Source organism: Otolemur garnettii, unplaced genomic scaffold (genome assembly GCF_000181295.1).
Source record: "Otolemur garnettii isolate 467f Iridium unplaced genomic scaffold, OtoGar3 scaffold00004, whole genome shotgun sequence".
NCBI classification, from domain to species: domain Eukaryota; kingdom Metazoa; phylum Chordata; class Mammalia; order Primates; family Galagidae; genus Otolemur; species Otolemur garnettii.
In genome coordinates, this window is record NW_003852399.1 from 24599567 (window position 1) to 24619722 (window position 20156).

Here is a 20156-nt window from a genome sequence, read left to right on the forward strand (position 1 = left end):
GAAGCACTATTCCTCTCCAAGCTTCTACAGTATGACTATTTCTGCTGCTTTTTTCTTTTTTTTGAAATTTTATCTAGCATATATAGGTATTTCATACCAAGAGGAATTTCTCTACACAGTCTGCCAATTGCTGGAAATAGAAGTCCCCAAAATTTAGAAGTGTCTTAACAATACCTTTCAGAGTAGGTTTCAGGACTAGGGTGGTTCAGCAGATCTGGTGGAAGAAAAGTTGAAGTTTCATTTCTAAATGGGAAGTTAATGCAGGCTGAAAATCCAAAATCTAAATAAAGTGCTCCCAAGTCTGAAATTTTTTGAGTGCTGACAGGACACTCAAAGAAGATACTCATGGGGGCATTTTGGATTGGGGGTCCTCAGCTGGTAATTTTATATAATGCAAATATTCCAAAATCCAAAAATAAATCTGGGATTAGAAAATTTTTGATCCCAAGCATTTTGGATAAGAGCTACTCAGGGATACTTAACCTTGTTCTACATTTTGTGTATTGGCTATACCATTCTAAGTGGGTAACTTCTTAAAGTGGCAACTTTGAGGTAACTATAGTTCTTGTGGATGTTTGTTCCAGGGTTTTTTCTTTCTTTCTTTTTTTTTTAAAGAAATACTAATCACCCAGTGCTGACTTTTATATTTTAATGTTGAAATCTATTTAGTGATTGGAAATAGCCTTTTCATCGTTATAGATTTTCCTCTTAGCCTCTTCTGCTCCTTTGTAACTCATGATCTGTCTTACCAGATACTTTAAGTTTTAGTGTTAAACATTATAGTGAGACTACTTGTCTGTTTATTTGAAGGCACCTGTTTGAGTTGACTTTCCTATGTAATTGGTTTGATTTTTATTTCTCAGCAACTGAGGAAAGAACCTAACTCTAATCACTTAAAGGTCTTGTTTAACTTCAACCTCTTTTAGCTCCTATTTCTTAATCTGTAAATAAAGAATTGTCATTTATCAATCAATCACCTTTTGATCTTTGGCCCACATTTTAAGCTGTGTTCTCTGGTTCTTCCTTTCCTTTTATAGTTGAGTTGTCTTTTCTTGGTTATTTCCAACTCAGGTTTTTAGGAAAGTAAAACTTTTACTACCTTACCTTTGATATGTTTCTATTTTAAAAACCATACGTTTGAACTAGTGATGTTCCCCACACACATCAGCAAGTCAGTAGTTAAAAATCTCATACAAAATAAAAATTGTGTCTGGTCCCTTAAAGAACAGATTGCTTTAATAAGCACACTTTATGTTAATGGATAGACAGTTCTGTCAGAGCCTTTGGAAGTTGAGAACTGCTGGTAGAAAAGGAAATATCTTCCCCTATAAAACTTTTCCTTGGGAAGCATTCATACAAATATGTGCATCAACAGAGATTTGAAATGACTGACGTACTGGAAACTACAAACAAATTCTGAGATTTATATTTGCTGATGGACTATAGGTTAATTATTATTGGTTTCCAAGAATTCTAAGGTTAGATTTAAGATTATATCCTAGTGTCTCACATGTGATGGCTAAATGCTTATACTGAGAAGCATAAATTTATGTGCTGCATATATGAGATGTGGCAGCAGTGTACTCATAACCTCCTGATTCCTTACAGCTCCAATCAGTCTCAGTCATCCTACATCATCCGGAATCCGCAACAGAGGCGCATCAGCCAGTCACAGCCTGTTCGGGGGAGAGATGAAGAACAGGATGATATTGTTTCAGCAGATGTGGAAGAGGTGGTTTTAATTATTTTAATTGTAGTAGATGAAAAGCTTTTATTTTGTGGGAAAGGGAGAGTAGTCACTAGAAATTATTTTAATAGTAGCTTAAGACTGTTTAAGCTTTTGTTAAACATTCTCATTTGTAGTTATACATATTAAAATGATTTTAATAATTTTTCATTTATTGGATATTAGAAAATTGGACAGATAAACTTGTTTTTACCTAAGGGTTAAGAGTAAAGATGTACTCAATGATAAAGATACTCTTAATATTTAAAAAAATCAGTTTTATACAGCCAGGTGTGGTAGCTCATGCCTATAATCCTAGCACTGTGGGAGGCTGAGGTGGATGGATTGCTTTGAGCTCATGAGTTTGAGATTAGTCTGAGCAAAAAGTGGGAGCCCCATCTCTAGTAAAAATAGAAAAACTGAGGCAAGAGGATTGCTTGAGCCCAAGAGTTGGAGGTTGCCATGAGCTATGATGCCATGGCACTCTACCCGGGGTGACAGCTTGAGATTGCCTCTAAAGAAAAAAAAAAATTAGTTTTATACAGTGTATTTGACAGAGAAGATACCTATTTAATAGGTTAAGTTTTATAATGGCCAAATGTATAAAATGTTTAATTAACCCTTTCCCGTTCCTCAGTTATTTTTATTTTTTCTTGAGTCTTAAATATGGAGAATAGTCATAAACTTCAGGATGTAAAATTTTTTATAACAAATTGTCACTTATGAAGCAAATGGAAATTTTAAAAACAGCTTAGTGAATAATTTACAAAATCCCCTATAGTTAGGGATTTTTATATTTTAATTTACTAGTTTCTGTGCAGGAACACTGGTATAGATGGAGGTTTATTATGAACTTTGTCTAAAAGTAAGAATCTGGATTTAGGTTGAGGTGGTGGAGGGTGTGGCTGGAGAAGAGGATCATCACGATGAACAGGAAGAACATGGGGAAGAAAATGCTGAGGCAGAAGGACAACATGATGAGCATGATGAAGACGGTATGCAGGCTATTTGAGAAATTACTCAGTATGAATACATTAGGTACCTTTAAAACTAGGTGATTAAATAAAGAGAAAAGCCCTACTTGACATATTATGAAATGATCAACTTACTTTCTGCCAAAGGATTTTATTTTGTAGCATGTGTCTGAGAATTTTTGGAGCTGTATACATATACAAAATAATTCATCTTTTCCTTTTAGTTTAAATCACTTTCTGAAGAGACTTTTAAAAACCAAAATCATCATAACTACATTATGAAACATTTGGAAATTAGAGAAAAGAAAAACAGATTACTTGTCTGCTAACAAATTGTTTATTCCAGTCATCCTTTGCACTACACTATTGAATTGCTGTGTCACAGGCTGTTAACTGCCACAATTCACCTACCCGTTCTTCCACAGTGTTCAGTAGTCACTTATTCTTAGACACACATATATGCACATATGCTTCTTAGTTCCCACCCTTACAATATTCTGGTTTATCAGATCCTGTTTTGAACCACAGTGAGTTGGTACTTTTTTCTTACTGTTGTTTAAATATATTTTCTAGGAAGTGACATGGAGCTAGACTTGTTAGCAGCAGCTGAAACAGAAAGTGACAGTGAAAGTAACCATAGCAACCAAGATAATGCTAGTGGGCGAAGAAGTGTTGTCACTGCAGCAACTGCTGGCTCAGAAGCAGGTATATTGCCTTTCTTTTCTCAGCAACATTGTTGTTTAAGGCTGTTATGTATTCAGCAGCAATTGGTTAATAAGTATAATATGCAAAAGGTTAGCTTTTATAACTTAATCATTTTCCCTGTAGATGTTTAGAGAAGGTATTATTTTAATGACTGTCCCACCCCAGCTTTTCTGCTTTTAAATAGTAAATTAATTTTAAAGTTTACTTAAAAGAATTATTTTATAATTAAACTGTTTTAGTGATAGCTCTTGCAGACTGTCGAACACAGCCTGCCATTCTATTTATGTTGTATATTTTCCTGAAAGAGGGGGATATACTTTAATTATTAATAAATTCACAATGCTTTTGGTTTTAAAAATAATTTAGGAGCAAGCAGTGTTCCAGCTTTCTTTTCTGAAGATGATTCTCAATCAAATGACTCAAGTGATTCTGATAGCAGCAGTAGTCAGAGTGATGACATAGAACAGGAGACCTTTATGCTTGATGAACCATTAGAAAGAACCACAAATAGCTCCCATGCCAATGGTGCTGCCCAAGCTCCCCGTTCCATGCAGTGGGCTGTCCGCAACACCCAGCATCAGCGAGCATCCAGCACAGCCCCTTCCAGTACATCCACACCAGCAGGCAAGTCTGAAAACTTGGTATTTCTAAGGATACCTAAATAGCCTTTAAAAATTATGCATGTTCATCAGTAGAACAATTTAGTTTTATAATAATTCCTTATTGTTTTGTTGAGTTTCAGATATAAAAATTATGTACTTGTGATTATATCAGGGTTTCTCAGTCTTTGCATTATTGCTACTTTGGGCTAGATAATTCTTTATCGTGGGGGCTGTCTTGTGCATTGTGAGATGTTAAACGGCATTTCCAGTTTATGCTATCTAGATAACATTAGCACCTTAGTCATCCCCCTGCCTCTCCTGTTCACTGCCCTAAGTGATTACAAAACATGTCTGTGGACATGTGAAATGTCCCCTTTTGGTGGGGTGGGGGATGGACTGGATAAAATCACACGGGTTGAGAACCTTATATTAGTGTGGTTTAGGGAAAGTTTTTTGCTGAGTTACCACATAATAGTAGTTAACCATTTAGGTTTACAAAAGCATATACAGTGCCAGATAAACTCAATTAGCAACTGACATTAGCTCATTGTGGTTGTCCTTTTTCCTTATAGCAAGTTCAGCGGGTTTGATTTATATTGATCCTTCCAATTTACGCCGGAGTGGTACCATCAGTACAAGTGCTGCAGCAGCAGCAGCTGCTTTGGAAGCTAGCAATGCCAGCAGCTACTTAACATCTGCAAGCAGTTTAGCCAGGGCTTACAGCATTGTCATTAGACAAATCTCGGACTTGATGGGCCTTATTCCTAAATATAATCACCTAGTGTACTCTCAGATTCCAGCAGCTGTGAAACTGACCTACCAAGATGCAGTAAATTTACAGGTATGAGACCATTGAAAAGTTACTCATTCAAATGTATTTTTTTGGCTGTCAGTTATGAGCAATGTAATATAATGGGAATTAATGTTACAAATATCCAGGTGTTGACATGCTACTACTATATTGAATTTAGCTCTGTTTGGATAGTTTTAACTATTTTAGTTTGGTCTTCATAGAACTATGTAGAAGAAAAGCTTATTCCCACTTGGAACTGGATGGTCAGTATTATGGATTCTACTGAAGCTCAATTACGTTATGGTTCTGCATTAGCATCTGCTGGTGATCCAGGACATCCAAATCATCCTCTTCATGCTTCTCAGAATTCAGCAAGAAGAGAGAGGATGACTGCAAGAGAAGAGGCTAGTTTACGTACTCTTGAAGGCAGACGGTATGAAACTATATACGGTTCTTCATGTATACAGATAGTCCTTGGCTTAGGATGGTTCTGTTTATGATGGATTTATTAGGGTATTAAATACATTTTCTCCCATACTCCCATTATGAGTCCAAGAGCATCCGTACTTGTGTGTTTAGATGGATATTTTATAGCCTAGAAAATGAGTTTTGATTACATAAGACCTCATCTTGCTATGAAGTGAGAGATAAATGCCTTGTATTACTTCCTAAATTGTTGTACAGTTGAGGCAAAATGAGTCAGTTATAATCAAAGGTATTTTAAAAAAAAAAATCCATTCATGCCATAGGAATCTGGTACTAAAGGTTTTTTATGTTAGAAGTTATTGGTCCATATTGTTGTCTCATTATCCTCAGCCCCTCCCCCTCGCCTCCCCTTTGAAAGGCAGGTATTTATGAAAGACTTATTTTTTGACTATGATTGATTATGAATGTACTAGGGGAAGGGGAAAGTATGTTTCATTATCAGAACTGTTCTTGGATGTCTCAACCCATGTTTCTTTTCTTCTACTTCCCCTACCTTGCTGAACCATAATTAAAATATACATCTATGTATTTGTTATGTTCTTTCTTTTCAATTATAAATGACCTTTTTAGAAATAGAAATTAGCCCAAACATTGAAAATTATTGCAACAGCAGTACCAGATGACGAAAGTGATTTGTACTTAAAGTCATAAGTCCTAGGATTTGTTTTTAGCTCTGGCTCCAGGATAAACGACCTTTGCTTTAGGCAGACCATAAGCCAAGGAAAGATGGTGTAGGAGACTACTTAACAGTAGCACACTAGTGGAGGTGGGTGAGGGACTAATCCCACCAAAGGGTTTTTGGTACCTCTGTTTAAGCAAGATAGCAGAATATATGAAAACAAGCTGTCAGTGGGGTGAGTTCCTGATCCTCCCCCTGCTTTTTTCTGTGACTTAAAAACTTAAAAAAACTGTGGTTGAAATCTATGTAGTTAGTTAACTAAAATAGGACCAAGAAAGAGGCAAGAGAAATTGAAGTCATATGTTAATAGAATTTAAGGCCTTCTTGAAGGATAGATCAGGGGAAGGCAGAATTTATATTTATATTTTGATTCCAAATAACTAGTAGGAAAATTAAGAGAAAATCTTAGAGGAATAGAATGGAAACACTTGGCTTTTTGAACACATGAGAACTAGGGAAAATTTGATGTTATTGTCGAGTATACAAAATTGAATGTTGGGCAGAGATCTGGACTAGAGATAAAGATTTGAGAGGCAGCAGCTTTCCTGTCCTAAGAAGCCTGCTCCGCAAGGACATAAAAGCCCTGTCTTTGTTAGGCTATAGTTATTACCTCAAAGAAAAGAGTTCTAACAATGGATCTTGATTGGTGGCAGTGTTCCCTCCACCTGCCCTTATTTAGATACAAGTTAAATGTTATATAATTTGCCCTCTTAAAGTATACGATTCTGTAGTTTAGAGCTGTTAAATTGTCATCCAATCAATTTTGGACTATTTTTACCATCTCTATAAGCTATGAACATTTATGTGTAAGTTTTTGTGTGTACATATTTTCAGTTCTCTTAGGTTGTGGAATTGCTGGGTCATGTGCTAACTTTCCATGTTTAACCTTTTGAGGAACTGCCAGACTGTTTTCTGGCAAACATTCCCAGTAGCAGTATATGGGGATTTTAATTTCTCCATATCTTTACAGACACTTAAATTATCTCATTATTTATAGCCATCAGAGTGGGTGTGATGCAGTATCTTGTGTTTTTTTCTTTTAGTGATGAGGTCTGGCTCTCTTGCCCAGACAGGAGTGCAGTGGAGTAATCATGGCTCACTGCAACTCTAACTCCTGGGTTCAAGCAGTCTTCTGGCCTCAGCCTGACAAATAGCTAAGCGCATACAGGCAGGTGCCTCTATACCTGGCTAATTTTTAAGTAGATATTTTTATAGAGACAGGGTCTCAAGATCTCACTATGTTGCCCATGCTGGTCTCAAACTCCTGTTCAAGTCATACTCCTAATCCTCTTGCCTCCTAAAAAACTGGATATGGCATGAGCCACCATACCCAGCCTCTGTGGTTTTGATTTTAGTTCCCTGATGGCTAATAATGTTGATCATCTTTTATGTGCTAATTGACCATCTTCTTTGGAAAAATGTCTATTTAGATTCTTTGCCCAATTTTTAGTTGGCTTGTCTTTTTTTAAAAATTTGAGTTGTAGTTGTAAGAGTTCTTTATTCTAGATACATGTCCCTTATCAAATATATGATTTACAATGATGTTCTTCCATTCTCAGAAATACCTTTCACTTTCTTGACGGGGTCCTATGAAGTAAAAAAGTTTTAAATTTTTATGAAGTTTAGTTTATGTTTTATTGCCATGCCTTTGGTGTCATTTTGTTTTTGTTTATTTTTTTGAGACAGAGTCTCACTCTGTTGCCTAGGCTAGAGTGTCATGGTGTCATCCTAGCTCACAGCAATCCCAAACTCTTGGGTACAAACATTCCTCCTTTCTCAGCCTCCCAAGTAGCTAGGACCATAGTCATCCACCACTACATCTGGCTAATTTTTCTATTTTTAGTAGAGATGGTTCTCATCCTTGGTCAGGCTGGTCTCCAAATCCTGAGCTAAAGTGATCCTCCTATCTCAGCCTCCCAGAGTGTTAGAATTGTAGGCATGAGTCAATGTGCCTGGCCACCTTTGGTGTCATTTTAAAGCAGTGGTTCTCAAAGTGTGTTCCTTAGAACACAGCATCAACGTCAACCTGGGACCTATTTAGAAATGCAAATTATTGGGCCTTACCCCAGAGGTGGGACCAGCTATTTGTTTTAATAAGCCCCTCAGGTGATTTTGATGGACCCTGAAGTTTGAGAATCATTGTCTTTGGGGAAGAAGTTTCTTCTGCTGTTTTCAAAGGATACTGGACTTCCCTTTCTCTACAAAGTATAGAACACTATAACTCATATACAGTGGTTCTATTTCTAAACCAGAACTACAGGTTCAGTTCCTTTTTATTTGTGAATAGTCTATGTTTCCAATTTTGCATATTTATGATAGTGGTAAATTTAACATTTATGTTCTTATATATACTTTCATTTCTTTTGGCTCCTACATAGACGTGCCACATTGCTTAGTGCTCGTCAAGGAATGATGTCCGCTCGAGGAGACTTCCTAAATTATGCTCTCTCTTTAATGCGGTCCCATAATGATGAGCATTCTGATGTTCTTCCAGTTTTGGATGTTTGCTCATTGAAGCATGTGGCATATGTTTTCCAAGCCCTTATATATTGGATTAAAGCAATGAATCAACAGACAACACTGGATACACCTCAACTGGAACGCAAAAGGTATCCATTCTTGTCATGAGGTTGGTTTAAGAAATATTGCTTGTTATGGTCTCCATTAGTACATTGTCAGATTTTGGAGTAAGAACCATTGCAAAAGAAAATAGTACAGGAGCATTTTATCCATGCAACTTATCTGTTGCTACCCCTCATTTAAAATGGAAAACCTTGGAATCTTAACTAGGTAAACTTCATTCTTGAGATAGTTTATAGTGATTATTTGTCATGTTTTCTATTAGGATTTGTGTTGGCACTTACTATTTGTTACGTGATCAGCCTTTTGCTTGTATAGAGCCCACTATAACTACAGTACATTAGGTTTAATCAGTGTACCATTTCCTTGAAAAGAGTCTGAACCTATAGCACAGTGTTTGAAATTGTTTAGATACTTCAGTGACCTTTGCAGTGTTTGTTGATCATCTTTCCCCTGACTTCTTTGCTGACATAATGCAAATATTGCATGTAAAATGACTCACTTGTCTTTTTAAAGGACTCGCGAACTCTTGGAACTGGGTATTGATAATGAAGATTCAGAACATGAAAATGATGATGACACCAATCAAAGTTAGTGCATAGAAAATCTGCTAATCTCCTTCAAGAAATGGCTGCCTCAGTATTTCCCCTTCAAGCTTTTTAACTTCATTATTTTCTGTCTGGGTGGGAATTTCTCTTTTCTTCTCTATGTCCCGTTTCTTACTTTTTCTGTCCATTTTTTCTTACAAATTCTTGTATTACACATTTCATAACTAAGGATGAATTAAAGAAATATATGAGCTTTTCAGTAATTGATATTTTTTTCCTATTTTATCTTCTCTATAGCTTTCCTTTCTATTTTTCTTAGTTTTTTGTTTACCTTTACTCTTAAGTAAAGTGTATAGGTACTACATTTAAATAAAATCTCCTTAGCAAAACCTATGTTGATGCAAAATGGAGTTAGTCAAGAAAGTGAGAAATACCAGTGATAATTTCTTGATATCAAAATTCTTTGTACTGAAAAGAGAGAATATGTTCCAAGCTCCAGGGTTTTCTCCAAAAGTTTTAATAGCACAAATTTTGGAATCTTCTGAAATTAATTTGTGGTTTTCAATTCTTATTTTAATTGGGATTTAAAGAATTTTAAACTGAGGGCTAAATAAATAGTCTACTCTCCTCTTTGTTATTAATAGTTTTATTTGGTCTGTGGAAAGACAACTGACCTAATTGCACTTTTTTGAGAACCCAGCCACAAAGCTGACTGCTATTTCTTTGGCACATTAACCACTGCCAGAGTTTTACTATGTTAAGGAGAGTTGGTGATAGTGTGCTAACTTACTATTGGAGTACATGAGTTGCCCAGATACTGCAGGTTATCTTACTGTATAGAAAGCAAAATTTACATGTAAATGCTTAGATTTCAGCTCCTGATTTTCTCCCCCTTTTGGAATCATCATTGAGTTGGGTTCGAATATGTTCAGGAATCTGGCTATATTCTGCTTTGAGTCTTGAGAGAGAAAGACGAGAATATGGGAAAGCTCTGTCTAATACAGAATGGCACAATATTTGTTACTGCTAATTTTTATTTCACATTTTTTATTGTTGTAAGATACATATCACATAAAATTTGCAAATAACAAATTTGACATTGTTACCATATTAAACTTTTGTTTTGAATTATTCCAAAAATATCAAAAATTTTGACTGTTGTACTTGAGTGGCAGTGAAATTTTGTAAAGAGTTTAAGAAGTTTGGATTGAGCAGATTATTCTGTTACCCTAATGATAATTAAATAATTTAAAAAACAATTTTTTTTTTTAAATGCTTAGGTGCTACTTTGAATGATAAGGATGATGACTCTCTTCCTGCAGAAACTGGGCAAAACCATCCATTTTTCCGACGTTCAGACTCCATGACATTCCTTGGGTGTATACCCCCAAATCCATTTGAAGTGCCTCTGGCTGAAGCCATACCCTTAGCTGATCAGCCACATTTGTTGCAGGTGAATTTAACAAACTAAATAAGGTTTCTTTCTAATTGACCTTATTTTCTTTTAAGTGTTCATTGTAACTAGAATATTTCTGTTAAAATTCCAGCCAAATGCTAGAAAGGAGGATCTTTTTGGCCGTCCAAGTCAGGGTCTTTATTCTTCATCTGCCAGTAGTGGGAAATGCTTAATGGAGGTTACAGTGGATAGAAACTGTCTTGAGGTAAGTCAGTAAAACTCTTTGCAATCTAATATTTGTTAACACCTGTCACAGCATATAGATTTTTAGAAAAGCATTAATTCAGAATATTATAATCACCAAAATAATAGCAGTGCCAGAAGTTCCTATCTTGTGGTATAATAGAAGGAATTCCCACACTGTCATTAACTCGCTCTGTCAGGTCACTTCATCTATGAAACAGTACCTGCATTATGTGCTTTTTTGTTTGTTTCACAAGAGTTGATTGTTGTATGCTGCTGGAAGTCTTAATTTTTATATATTATATTGAGTTTATGTAATCTTGGCTCATTTTTCTTTGCCTTGCTGAAGTAATTTGAATAAAGAATATAAATAAAGTAGCATTGAGGCAGGTGGTTCACTTGAGCTCAGGAGTTTGAGACCAGCCTGAGCAAGAGTGAGACCCCCATCTCTACTTAATTTAAAAAAAAAAAAAAATCCGTAAGTCCCAGCTACTCAGGAGGCTGAGGCAAAAGGATCATTTGAGCCCTGGAGTTTGAAGTTGCTGTAAGCTATGAGGTCATAGCTCTCCAGCCTGGGGCAATAGAGTAAGTGAGACTGTCTTTGCCTCCCCCCAAATAAGTTAAGTTAATAATAATACCTAATATTTGTTGAGTAATTCTGTCTCCTGAGCACTGCCTAAATGAGGGTTATCCAATCCTTTTTTCTGCCACATATTGGAAGAATAGAGTTGTCTTGGGCTACATATTAAATACACAAACACTAATAAAAAGCTGGGAAAAAGGTTCAAGGTCTGTGCATACTTTTTGCGATATCTGACACAACAGTTAATCTTCACAAAAATCTTCATGTTGCCTGTAATTTGGACAATCTTGGTAAATCTTATATTAGTTAAAAAGCATTATTATCCTGATTTCATAGGTAAGAAATGGAGGGTTGAAGTAAGTAAATTTCAGGTGGGAATGTTTATTGTTACACAACTAGTTAATGTAGATCTAGTTTTCAGATACACATCTGACTAAAAATGGTGCCTAAAATGCTCTTTTTCTCCACTGGAAAAGTAGTAAAGTGTTTAAAAAAAACAAACCAGATACAGAAGAAGTGTCATTACAGAATTTTTAGAAATTATCCTAAGTGGTAAGGGAGAGTACCATATTGAAAATATTGAAAATATAAAGAGACTTAGGTACCACAGATAATTCAGAGATTCCTTTAAAAGTTCTCTGTGGTTATTGTGCTGAATGCATTGGAACTGGTGGTTACCCAGAGGAATTTAATAGATAGGAGACCAGTGAAGATCCAAAAAGGACAAATCAGTTACATATAATTTCTATAATACTAAGTTGAAAGTAAAAAATTACTTATCAGTTGCATATAATTTCTGTAATACTAAGTTGAAAGTAAAAAATTTCCCTTAATGTGTAACTTAAATGTAAAAATTCATAGGTTCTACCAACTAAAATGTCTTATGCTGCCAATCTGAAAAATGTAATGAACATGCAAAATCGGCAAAAAAAAGAAGGGGAAGAACAGAATGTGTTGCCAGAAGAAGCTGAGAGTTCAAAACCAGGGCCTTCTGCTCATGATCTTGCTGCACAATTGAAAAGTAGTTTACTAGCAGAAATAGGACTTACTGAAAGTGAAGGACCACCTCTTACATCTTTCAGGTAACTACTAAGTGAAAGTAGTTTCTATTACTGCATTACTTTATGGCTGTTGTAATTCTTTTAAGAACTTTTATCACTTAAGCTCACCTGAGCTAGAGCAAGACCCCATCTCTGAAAAAAAAAAACAACTGGGTGTTGTGATGGGCACTTGTAGTCACAGCTACTTGGGAGGCTGAGGCAAGAGAATTGCTTGAGCTCAAGAATCTGAGGTTGCTGTGAGCTCTGATGCTATGGCACTCTACCAGGGGTGACAAAGTGAGACTGTCTCCCCCCCCAAAAAAAGTTTTTATATAGAAATTTTTAATTTTGTTAGTTTATTTGTATATAAGTAATAGTCCATGATAATCTGTAGAAACTGATAGGAGAGAAGACATAGAGGTAGGGAGACCAATAGTTTTGATTAGTGGGGGGAAAAGTGCTGAGGTAGAATACTCATTCATATGGGGTATGGAAAGGAAATTATGGAAAGAAAGAGAAACTCAAGATAGTCTTGATCACTCTGGAAGAACAGAGGAAGTAAAATTAAAATTTGCTTCAAGTCTGTACAGTAGGGAAGAGATTATACTACTGAAAAAATCAGGGTGGAATACCATAATGGGCATTGGGGTTTACAGAGGTAAAGAGAAGGTAAAATGAAAGATAAAGATAGGAAGTAGGCTGGAGATTTATTCATATGTAGATGACAGAGTCCTATAAGGGAATAAAAAATAAGTTCTGCAAGTAACGAGTAGCTATAGAAGAGTTCTCTGTTAGAGGGGATGTGGATTTGAAAAAGTTAGGACTTCAGAATATAAAATAACCAAGTAAATTACTATCATTGACTAAAAAAACAGTGAATTTTTTGAAATTAACTAAATTGTCGTTCCCCTCCCCCCCTTTAAAACTTGTTACAGGCCACAGTGTAGCTTTATGGGAATGGTTATTTCTCATGATATGCTGCTAGGACGTTGGCGGCTTTCTTTAGAACTGTTCGGCAGGGTATTCATGGAAGATGTTGGAGCAGAACCTGGATCGGTATGTGTTTTGTGCACTTGAAATTCTGTTCTGCTTGGTAAGAACATATTTCAGAGAATAATTCAGTAATGTATTTTTTTTTTTAAGATCCTAACTGAACTGGGTGGTTTTGAGGTAAAAGAATCAAAATTCCGTAGAGAAATGGAAAAACTGAGAAACCAGCAGTCAAGAGATTTATCACTAGAGGTAAAGGTAGATTTTCTTATATTGTCATATGCTTTGGTATTTATATAAGTTTTTAAACATGCAGAATAACAATAGCTTTCACTCAGGAATATGTATAGGGTGTCAAAGTTCCTGTGAAATTCTAAATTGCACACTACTTTTGATCGCACACAAATTTTATGGACACTCTATATCTGTAACTAAAAATAAGGAAATCACCAAATTTAGAACATGATTTTTTTCCTGGCATTTGGTTTCTTTCAAGATGACTTTTAGCATTGTCTATATATGGCCAGTGAGTTTTAAAAAACTTGTTTTAGACATACCATTATGCATATATTGATTGAAACATTTTCTGATGTGTTTCATTCCATTGAAATTATTTATATTAATGCTCACATTGCCTCTTCTTTGGCTAGTGGGAGTCCTAAGTCCATCTTGGCTCCCAAGTCCTTTTGACGCAACCTCAATAATCTTTAACTTCTTGTGGTATGTTTTAATCTTGTGCATTTCTTGTAGCAGATTTTAAGTCAGCCATTTCCTCAAGTAACTGATTGCTTTTAGTAGGAAATTATATTTTGGGATGACAACCTGGTTATCGGGTTACACATTGCTACTGTGTTGGTCATAGCATCTAATGGCCTTTATATAAATAGACTTAGGAAACACATTTTCTCTGTTTTCTTTTTTTTTTTTTAATTTCATCATGAATTCATACTGATATACCCAATTCAAACTCAAGATTTAGGACTGCAAGATTATTTTGTTTTTACGTCCTAGATCTTTATCTTTTTTCTTCTAAACTGAATATCCAACTTTCACAGTATTGATAAAATTACTCATTTGCTTTTATCCCACAGCATACACACAATGATCTTAGAATTATAACATCAATACTATCACCAACAAAAATGGTTATTGAAAATTGCTTAAAATTGGCAGTTTTTTGTTCTTGGATCATATCCTGCTAGAGAGACACGTAGATTATTTTAAAGTTCTTTGAAATAACTCATTTATGTATGGTTTTATTACCAGAATCTTACAATTTAGACCTTTTGTTTTCATTTTGCTTTGAGTTTTTAGGGATTGCTTTCTCTTCTTTTTGGGCTTTGTTTTGTAATTTAAAACATCTATAGTGTTGCAAAGTCAACTCTACAGAAGAAGGTATAACCAGAGAAGTCATTTCAATTTTCCTTCTTATCTCTTTCCTTACTATTATTATTTTTTTTTGAGACAGAGTCTCACTTTGTCACCCCTGACAGAGTGCCATGGTGTCATAGCTCACAGCAACCTCAGACTCTTGGGTTCAGGTGATTATTCTCATGCCTCAGGCTCTCGAGTAGGTGGGACTATAGGTGCCTACCACAATGCCCAGCTACTTTTAGAGACAGGGTCTCCCTCTAGCTCATGCTGGTCTCAAACTTGTGCGGTTAGGTGATCCACCTGCCTCGGCCTCCCAGAGTGCCGGGATTATAGGCGTGAGCACTATGCCCAGCCTTCTTTTATTATTTTTAAACATTTTACTTTCTCCTTTTAAAAATGCAAAGATACCTATATGTGTGTATTCATTACCTACCTCCCCACACATCCCCAAGCATACTATACATTTTTAGTCCACCTTGCTTTTCTTAGTTAATAGTACATCCCAGAATTAAGGCCATAGCTTTATATATAGAGAAATGTTCTACTTTCTCTTTATAGCTACTTAGTGTACTATATTTTATGGTTATCACAGTGTTTCAGCCAATCCCCTATTGACGAGTCCTTTGGGTTTGTTTTCGTTTTCTTTTTCTTTTTCTTTTTTTGAGACAGAGCCTCAAGCTGTCGCCCTTGGTAGAGTGCCATGGCATCACAGCTCATAGCAACCTCCAACTCTCGGGCTTAAGCAAATCTCTTGCCTCAGCCTCCCAATTAGCTGGGACTACAGGCACCACCACAATGCCCGGCTATTTTTTGGTTGTTGTTGTCATTGTTCAGCAGGCCCAGGTTGGATTTGAACCCACCAGCTCTGGTATATGTGGCTGATGCCTTAGCCACTCGAGCTACAGGTGCTAAGCCTTAGGTTTGTTATCAATCTTTTGCTGTTACAGATAGCAGTGTGGTGAATAGTCTCTTATTTCTCTTTTTTGCTAGTGTGTCCCTGAGACAGATTCCTAGACATGGAATTGATTAGTTAAAAGTCATGTGAATGTAATTTGGCCAGAGGCAAATACTTCCTACATAATAGTTGTATGTTTTTGCCTTTTCACCATCAATATGAGAATTCTTAATTCCCTATAGTCTTACCAGCAGTTTGTCAGATTTTTAGATTTTTGCTTATCTGATTGGTAAGAAATGTTATCTTAGTATAGTTTTAATTTGAATTTCTCTTATTTTGAGCAAAGTTAAATATTATTTCGTATATTTAGGATAGTTAAATTTCTTTTTTTATAAACTTTCTTGATCTATTTTGCCCAGTTTTTCTACTCAGATTTGAGGTTTTTTATCTGTAGGTGATATACACAGTTATTCATGAATATATATCTTTGTGGTAGAAGGTGCAAATTTTTCCATTTGTCTTTTTGTCCTGCACTTGGCTTACGGTATTCTAATGCCAATACCAGGGAATTCATCCATGTTTTCTAGTATCTTGCCTTTTTAAAAAAATTTTTTTACATCTCTGATCTCTGATCATTTGAAATTTATTCTGGTACATCCCAAAATTGTCCCATTGTCCTGATTTAATGAAAGACATCTTGTGTGCTTTACAATGTCTATTTGGATGCATAAGCTTCTGTGAATACACATTACTTTGTAGTTCTTAAAGTGTCATAGAAAAGCTAAAATTAGATTTTCAGATTTTACATAAACTAAGGTGATTTTTTTTAACATTGAATTTGAAAATTACTGCTTTTGGTGTTTTAATAGGTTGATCGGGATCGAGATCTTCTCATCCAGCAGACCATGCGGCAGCTTAATAATCACTTTGGCCGGAGATGTGCTACCACGCCAATGGCTGTGCACAGAGTAAAGGTCACATTTAAGGATGAGCCAGGAGAGGGCAGTGGTGTAGCACGGAGTTTTTATACAGCCATTGCACAAGCATTTTTGTCAAATGAAAAATTGCCAAATTTAGATTGTATCCAAAATGCCAACAAAGGTACCCACACAAGTAAGTACTGCACACATAATAACCATAAAATTCTTTCCTTGTTCATCAAAACAACAATGATAATCATGGTGGTTGTGTAATATGTTAAAAGTGTATAAATATATTTCAAAATGATTTTATTACAGATATAATGATTTAATCTTGTTTAAAGTTTAACATTGACAATTTAACAATTTGCTCTTTTCCTGACACATTCATTTGATAAATGTTTATGATTGTACTACTTTCTCATCTCAATTATTATACATGTTTGAGGAGCAACATTTTGAGATTTAGGACTCTCAGCTAATTTTTAAGATTACAGTTAGCAAATTAAAAAAAACTGAAAATTAGAAGCAAAAGTCTTAGTAGATAATTGGTGGTCCACATTCCGTAGGGGCACAAGATTTGTCATGTTTGTGGGCAGATGGATGTAGTAACTGAGGGAAAGTTTGTAGAGATAATACTAAGAAAATTCTGTATTTTATCCAAGCTGTATCTCACTGGAGTTTTATAAACCATTATTGTGGACACTGAATGAAATGTAGAAAGGATAGATAAAATGGGGAGAGTTCTTCAGCCCTTTATCAGTTTTACCATTTGATATATAGTGTTAATAATGAAAAGAAGTTAGCAAATGTGAATACAAAACTTGGGAAGTTGTAACATTTCAGAAGTATCTTTTCTGCACACTTTTAGGCAATAATACTCTGGCTTAGACTACTAGATAGTCTGGGTTGCTATGTTTTATTTCAGAGCTTTGACATGACAAGAGGAAAAATCGATTTAACAGATACTGAGTGAAGATCTGTTAGGTGCCAACTACATTCTACAATTATCTCTAACCCTCAAAACCATAAGGAGACTGAGAGACAGGCATTAATACAGATGCTAAGGAAGGATGATCTTCAGCCATCATGTCTTCTTATGTTTGTCTTGTTTCTTTGCATTGACAGAAATTTAAGGTATTTGCATTCGTCTAAACAAAGTCTTATTTTATATTTTCTTCTAGGTTTAATGCAGAGATTAAGGAACAGAGGAGAGAGAGATCGGGAAAGGGAGAGAGAAAGGGAAATGAGGAGGAGTAGTGGCTTGCGAGCAGGTTCTCGGAGAGACAGGGATAGGTAAGATAATTTTTTCTCCATCTATTTTTAATTAATCTATGTATTTTTGTAGAGACGGGGTCTTGCTACATTTCCCAACCTGATTTTGGACTCTTGGCCTCAAGTGATTCTCCTGCATTGGCCTCCCAAACTATAGGCATTAGCCACTGTACCCCCCTGTGTCTTTTATTGAATATTACTTTCTTTTGGATAACTTGGAGGTAGGCCCATGAATGAAGGAGTCTTCATTATGGACTATTTTTAAGAAAATGATAGTTTTTAATATTTGGTCATATGTAGATAAACAAAGAATAGTCTGTTAATAAAAAATTCTGTTTTAAAAACCCAGAATTGAAATTCTATTTCCTTTCTATTTATTCCAGTTCCCAACTAGTTAACACTTTTTATTCTTTACATCATTCTCTCTTAAATTTGTTTTAAAATCTTGATTATGGCAAACTGTGCTTTTTCCCTGTTGGTATGGGTTTGTTTTATTTTATTATTTTTATTATTATGCCAGGGCTGGGTTTGAACCATCCACCTCCCGCATATGGGACCCTTTAGAGCCACAGGCGCTGCCCAAGGGGTCGGTTTTTTTTTTTTTTTTAATCCATTTTTGACTAAAATTTCTGGACTCTTAATTTCCGATATTTTAAGGTTCTACTCCCTTAGAATCAAATGATTTTTTTTTTTTAGAGATTGTATATTACAAATCATATAAACCAGGGGTCCTCAAACTTTTTAAAACAGGGGGCAGTTTACTGTCCTGCAGACCATTGGAGGGCTGGACTGTGGGCCCTAGGACGAGTTGGCTGCTAAGCAGGACAGGCAGCAATGGCAAAAACACGTGGTGGGTTGGATAAATGTCCTCGGCGGGCCAAATGTGGCCTGTGGGCTGTAGTTTGAGGATGCCTGATATAAACTTTCAGGCGACAGAAATCTAGATAATTTTATTATGTTTTGGCATAACTGAACTTTATGGTCTTGTTTTCTTTTTTTGTTACTAATTGTCCTGATAACTTTTACATTGTAGTCAAAGGAAATAAAGTCCTAATAACTTTCTTCCTCTTACAGAGATTTTAGAAGACAGCTTTCCATTGACACTAGACCCTTCAGACCAGCTTCTGAAGGGAATCCTAGCGATGATCCTGATCCTCTGCCAGCACATCGGCAGGCACTTGGAGAGAGGCTTTATCCTCGTGTACAAGCAATGCAACCGGTATGTACCATGCACTTATGTACTGCTTAGTTAGCTGTACTTTTTTGCTTTTGAATTAAAGTTGGTATTTTAAAAAATTGTCAGCTTCTGGCAAGCCACAAGGATAAGGCCTGTTTTTAGCTCTGCAGTAAAAAGGAGACTTAAGAAGGAATGAAGCAATGTTTGTTGGAGGGTAACTATATATAGCTTGAATTTGTTTTCCCCCTTTTATCCTAAATTGGGACCTTGTCCCCATTCTACCTAGCAAGTTCATTGGGTGCTTATTTGCATAGGTTATTAATTTTGAAACAGATTTTATCTGTTAACAAGATTATAGCTAGAACACATTGCAAGTACTTCACTATTGATTAATATTGCAGGAAAATTTTTATTTTAATGCTCCATCAAGTTTCTTTTATAATATAAAATGTAGACTAGTTGTGTTTTTTGTCTTAATGTATAACTGCATGTACATATCTCATATCAAAAGAATAGTAAGACAGGCTTGGCACCCATAGCTCAGTGGTTAGGGCGCTGGCCACATAACCATTCTCAGTGGTTAGAACCTGGCCTGGGCCTGCTAAACAACAATGACAACTACAACAAAAAAAATAGCCAGGCATGTGGCGGATACCTCCCAGCTACTTGGGAGGCTGAGGCAAGAGAATTGCTTATGCCCAAGAGTTTGAGGTTGCTGTGAGCTGTGATGCCACAACACTCCATCGAGGGCAACATAGTGAGACTCAGTCTCAAAAAAAAAAAAAGAATAGTAAGACAGAGGAAACTAATTACTTTTTTCAGTAAATCTTCAGCCTTAAATATAGGCATCTTTCTCTCCTTTTCCTTTCCTTACTATTTTCCCTTCATTTTTTTGTAGCTTAAATAAAAGAGGTATTTCTGGCTCTCTGACAAGGAAAATAAGATGTGGAAATTGAATATATGTATGTTTATTCATGGGTATTCAAAACTTTAAAAAGACTTGTCATAAGGGTCTTATAAGTAGCCTTTAAAAGATTGTGCCCAGTGCATGGACTACTGTAATTGAGCTCCAGTGTCATGTAAGATTTTACTGATTCAGGGCTTGGCACCTGTGGCTCAAGCGGCTAAGGCGCCAGCCACATACACCTAAGGTGGCGGGTTCGAATCCCC

General features: G+C 35.8%; 1 protein-coding gene across 3 annotated transcripts in view; it reads left to right on the forward strand.

Annotated features, from left to right (window-relative positions):
- The window catches only part of UBR5 (ubiquitin protein ligase E3 component n-recognin 5), a 153338-nt gene that overhangs the window by 114595 nt on the left and 18587 nt on the right, over window positions 1-20156 (forward strand). For 2 of the 3 annotated variants that reach the window (XM_023517422.1, XM_023517425.1), the window contains exons 35-50: window positions 1609-1732; window positions 2610-2721; window positions 3274-3405; window positions 3772-4029; window positions 4580-4848; window positions 5022-5233; window positions 8344-8574; window positions 9062-9135; window positions 10374-10546; window positions 10641-10754; window positions 12177-12397; window positions 13291-13411; window positions 13499-13597; window positions 16484-16727; window positions 17719-17830; window positions 18884-19028. In XM_023517422.1, the coding sequence (XP_023373190.1) occupies window positions 1609-1732; window positions 2610-2721; window positions 3274-3405; window positions 3772-4029; window positions 4580-4848; window positions 5022-5233; window positions 8344-8574; window positions 9062-9135; window positions 10374-10546; window positions 10641-10754; window positions 12177-12397; window positions 13291-13411; window positions 13499-13597; window positions 16484-16727; window positions 17719-17830; window positions 18884-19028 (2641 nt within the window). The remainder of the gene's footprint in view (window positions 1-1608; window positions 1733-2609; window positions 2722-3273; window positions 3406-3771; window positions 4030-4579; window positions 4849-5021; window positions 5234-8343; window positions 8575-9061; window positions 9136-10373; window positions 10547-10640; window positions 10755-12176; window positions 12398-13290; window positions 13412-13498; window positions 13598-16483; window positions 16728-17718; window positions 17831-18883; window positions 19029-20156) is intronic. The other variant, XM_023517434.1, reaches the window with a different exon arrangement.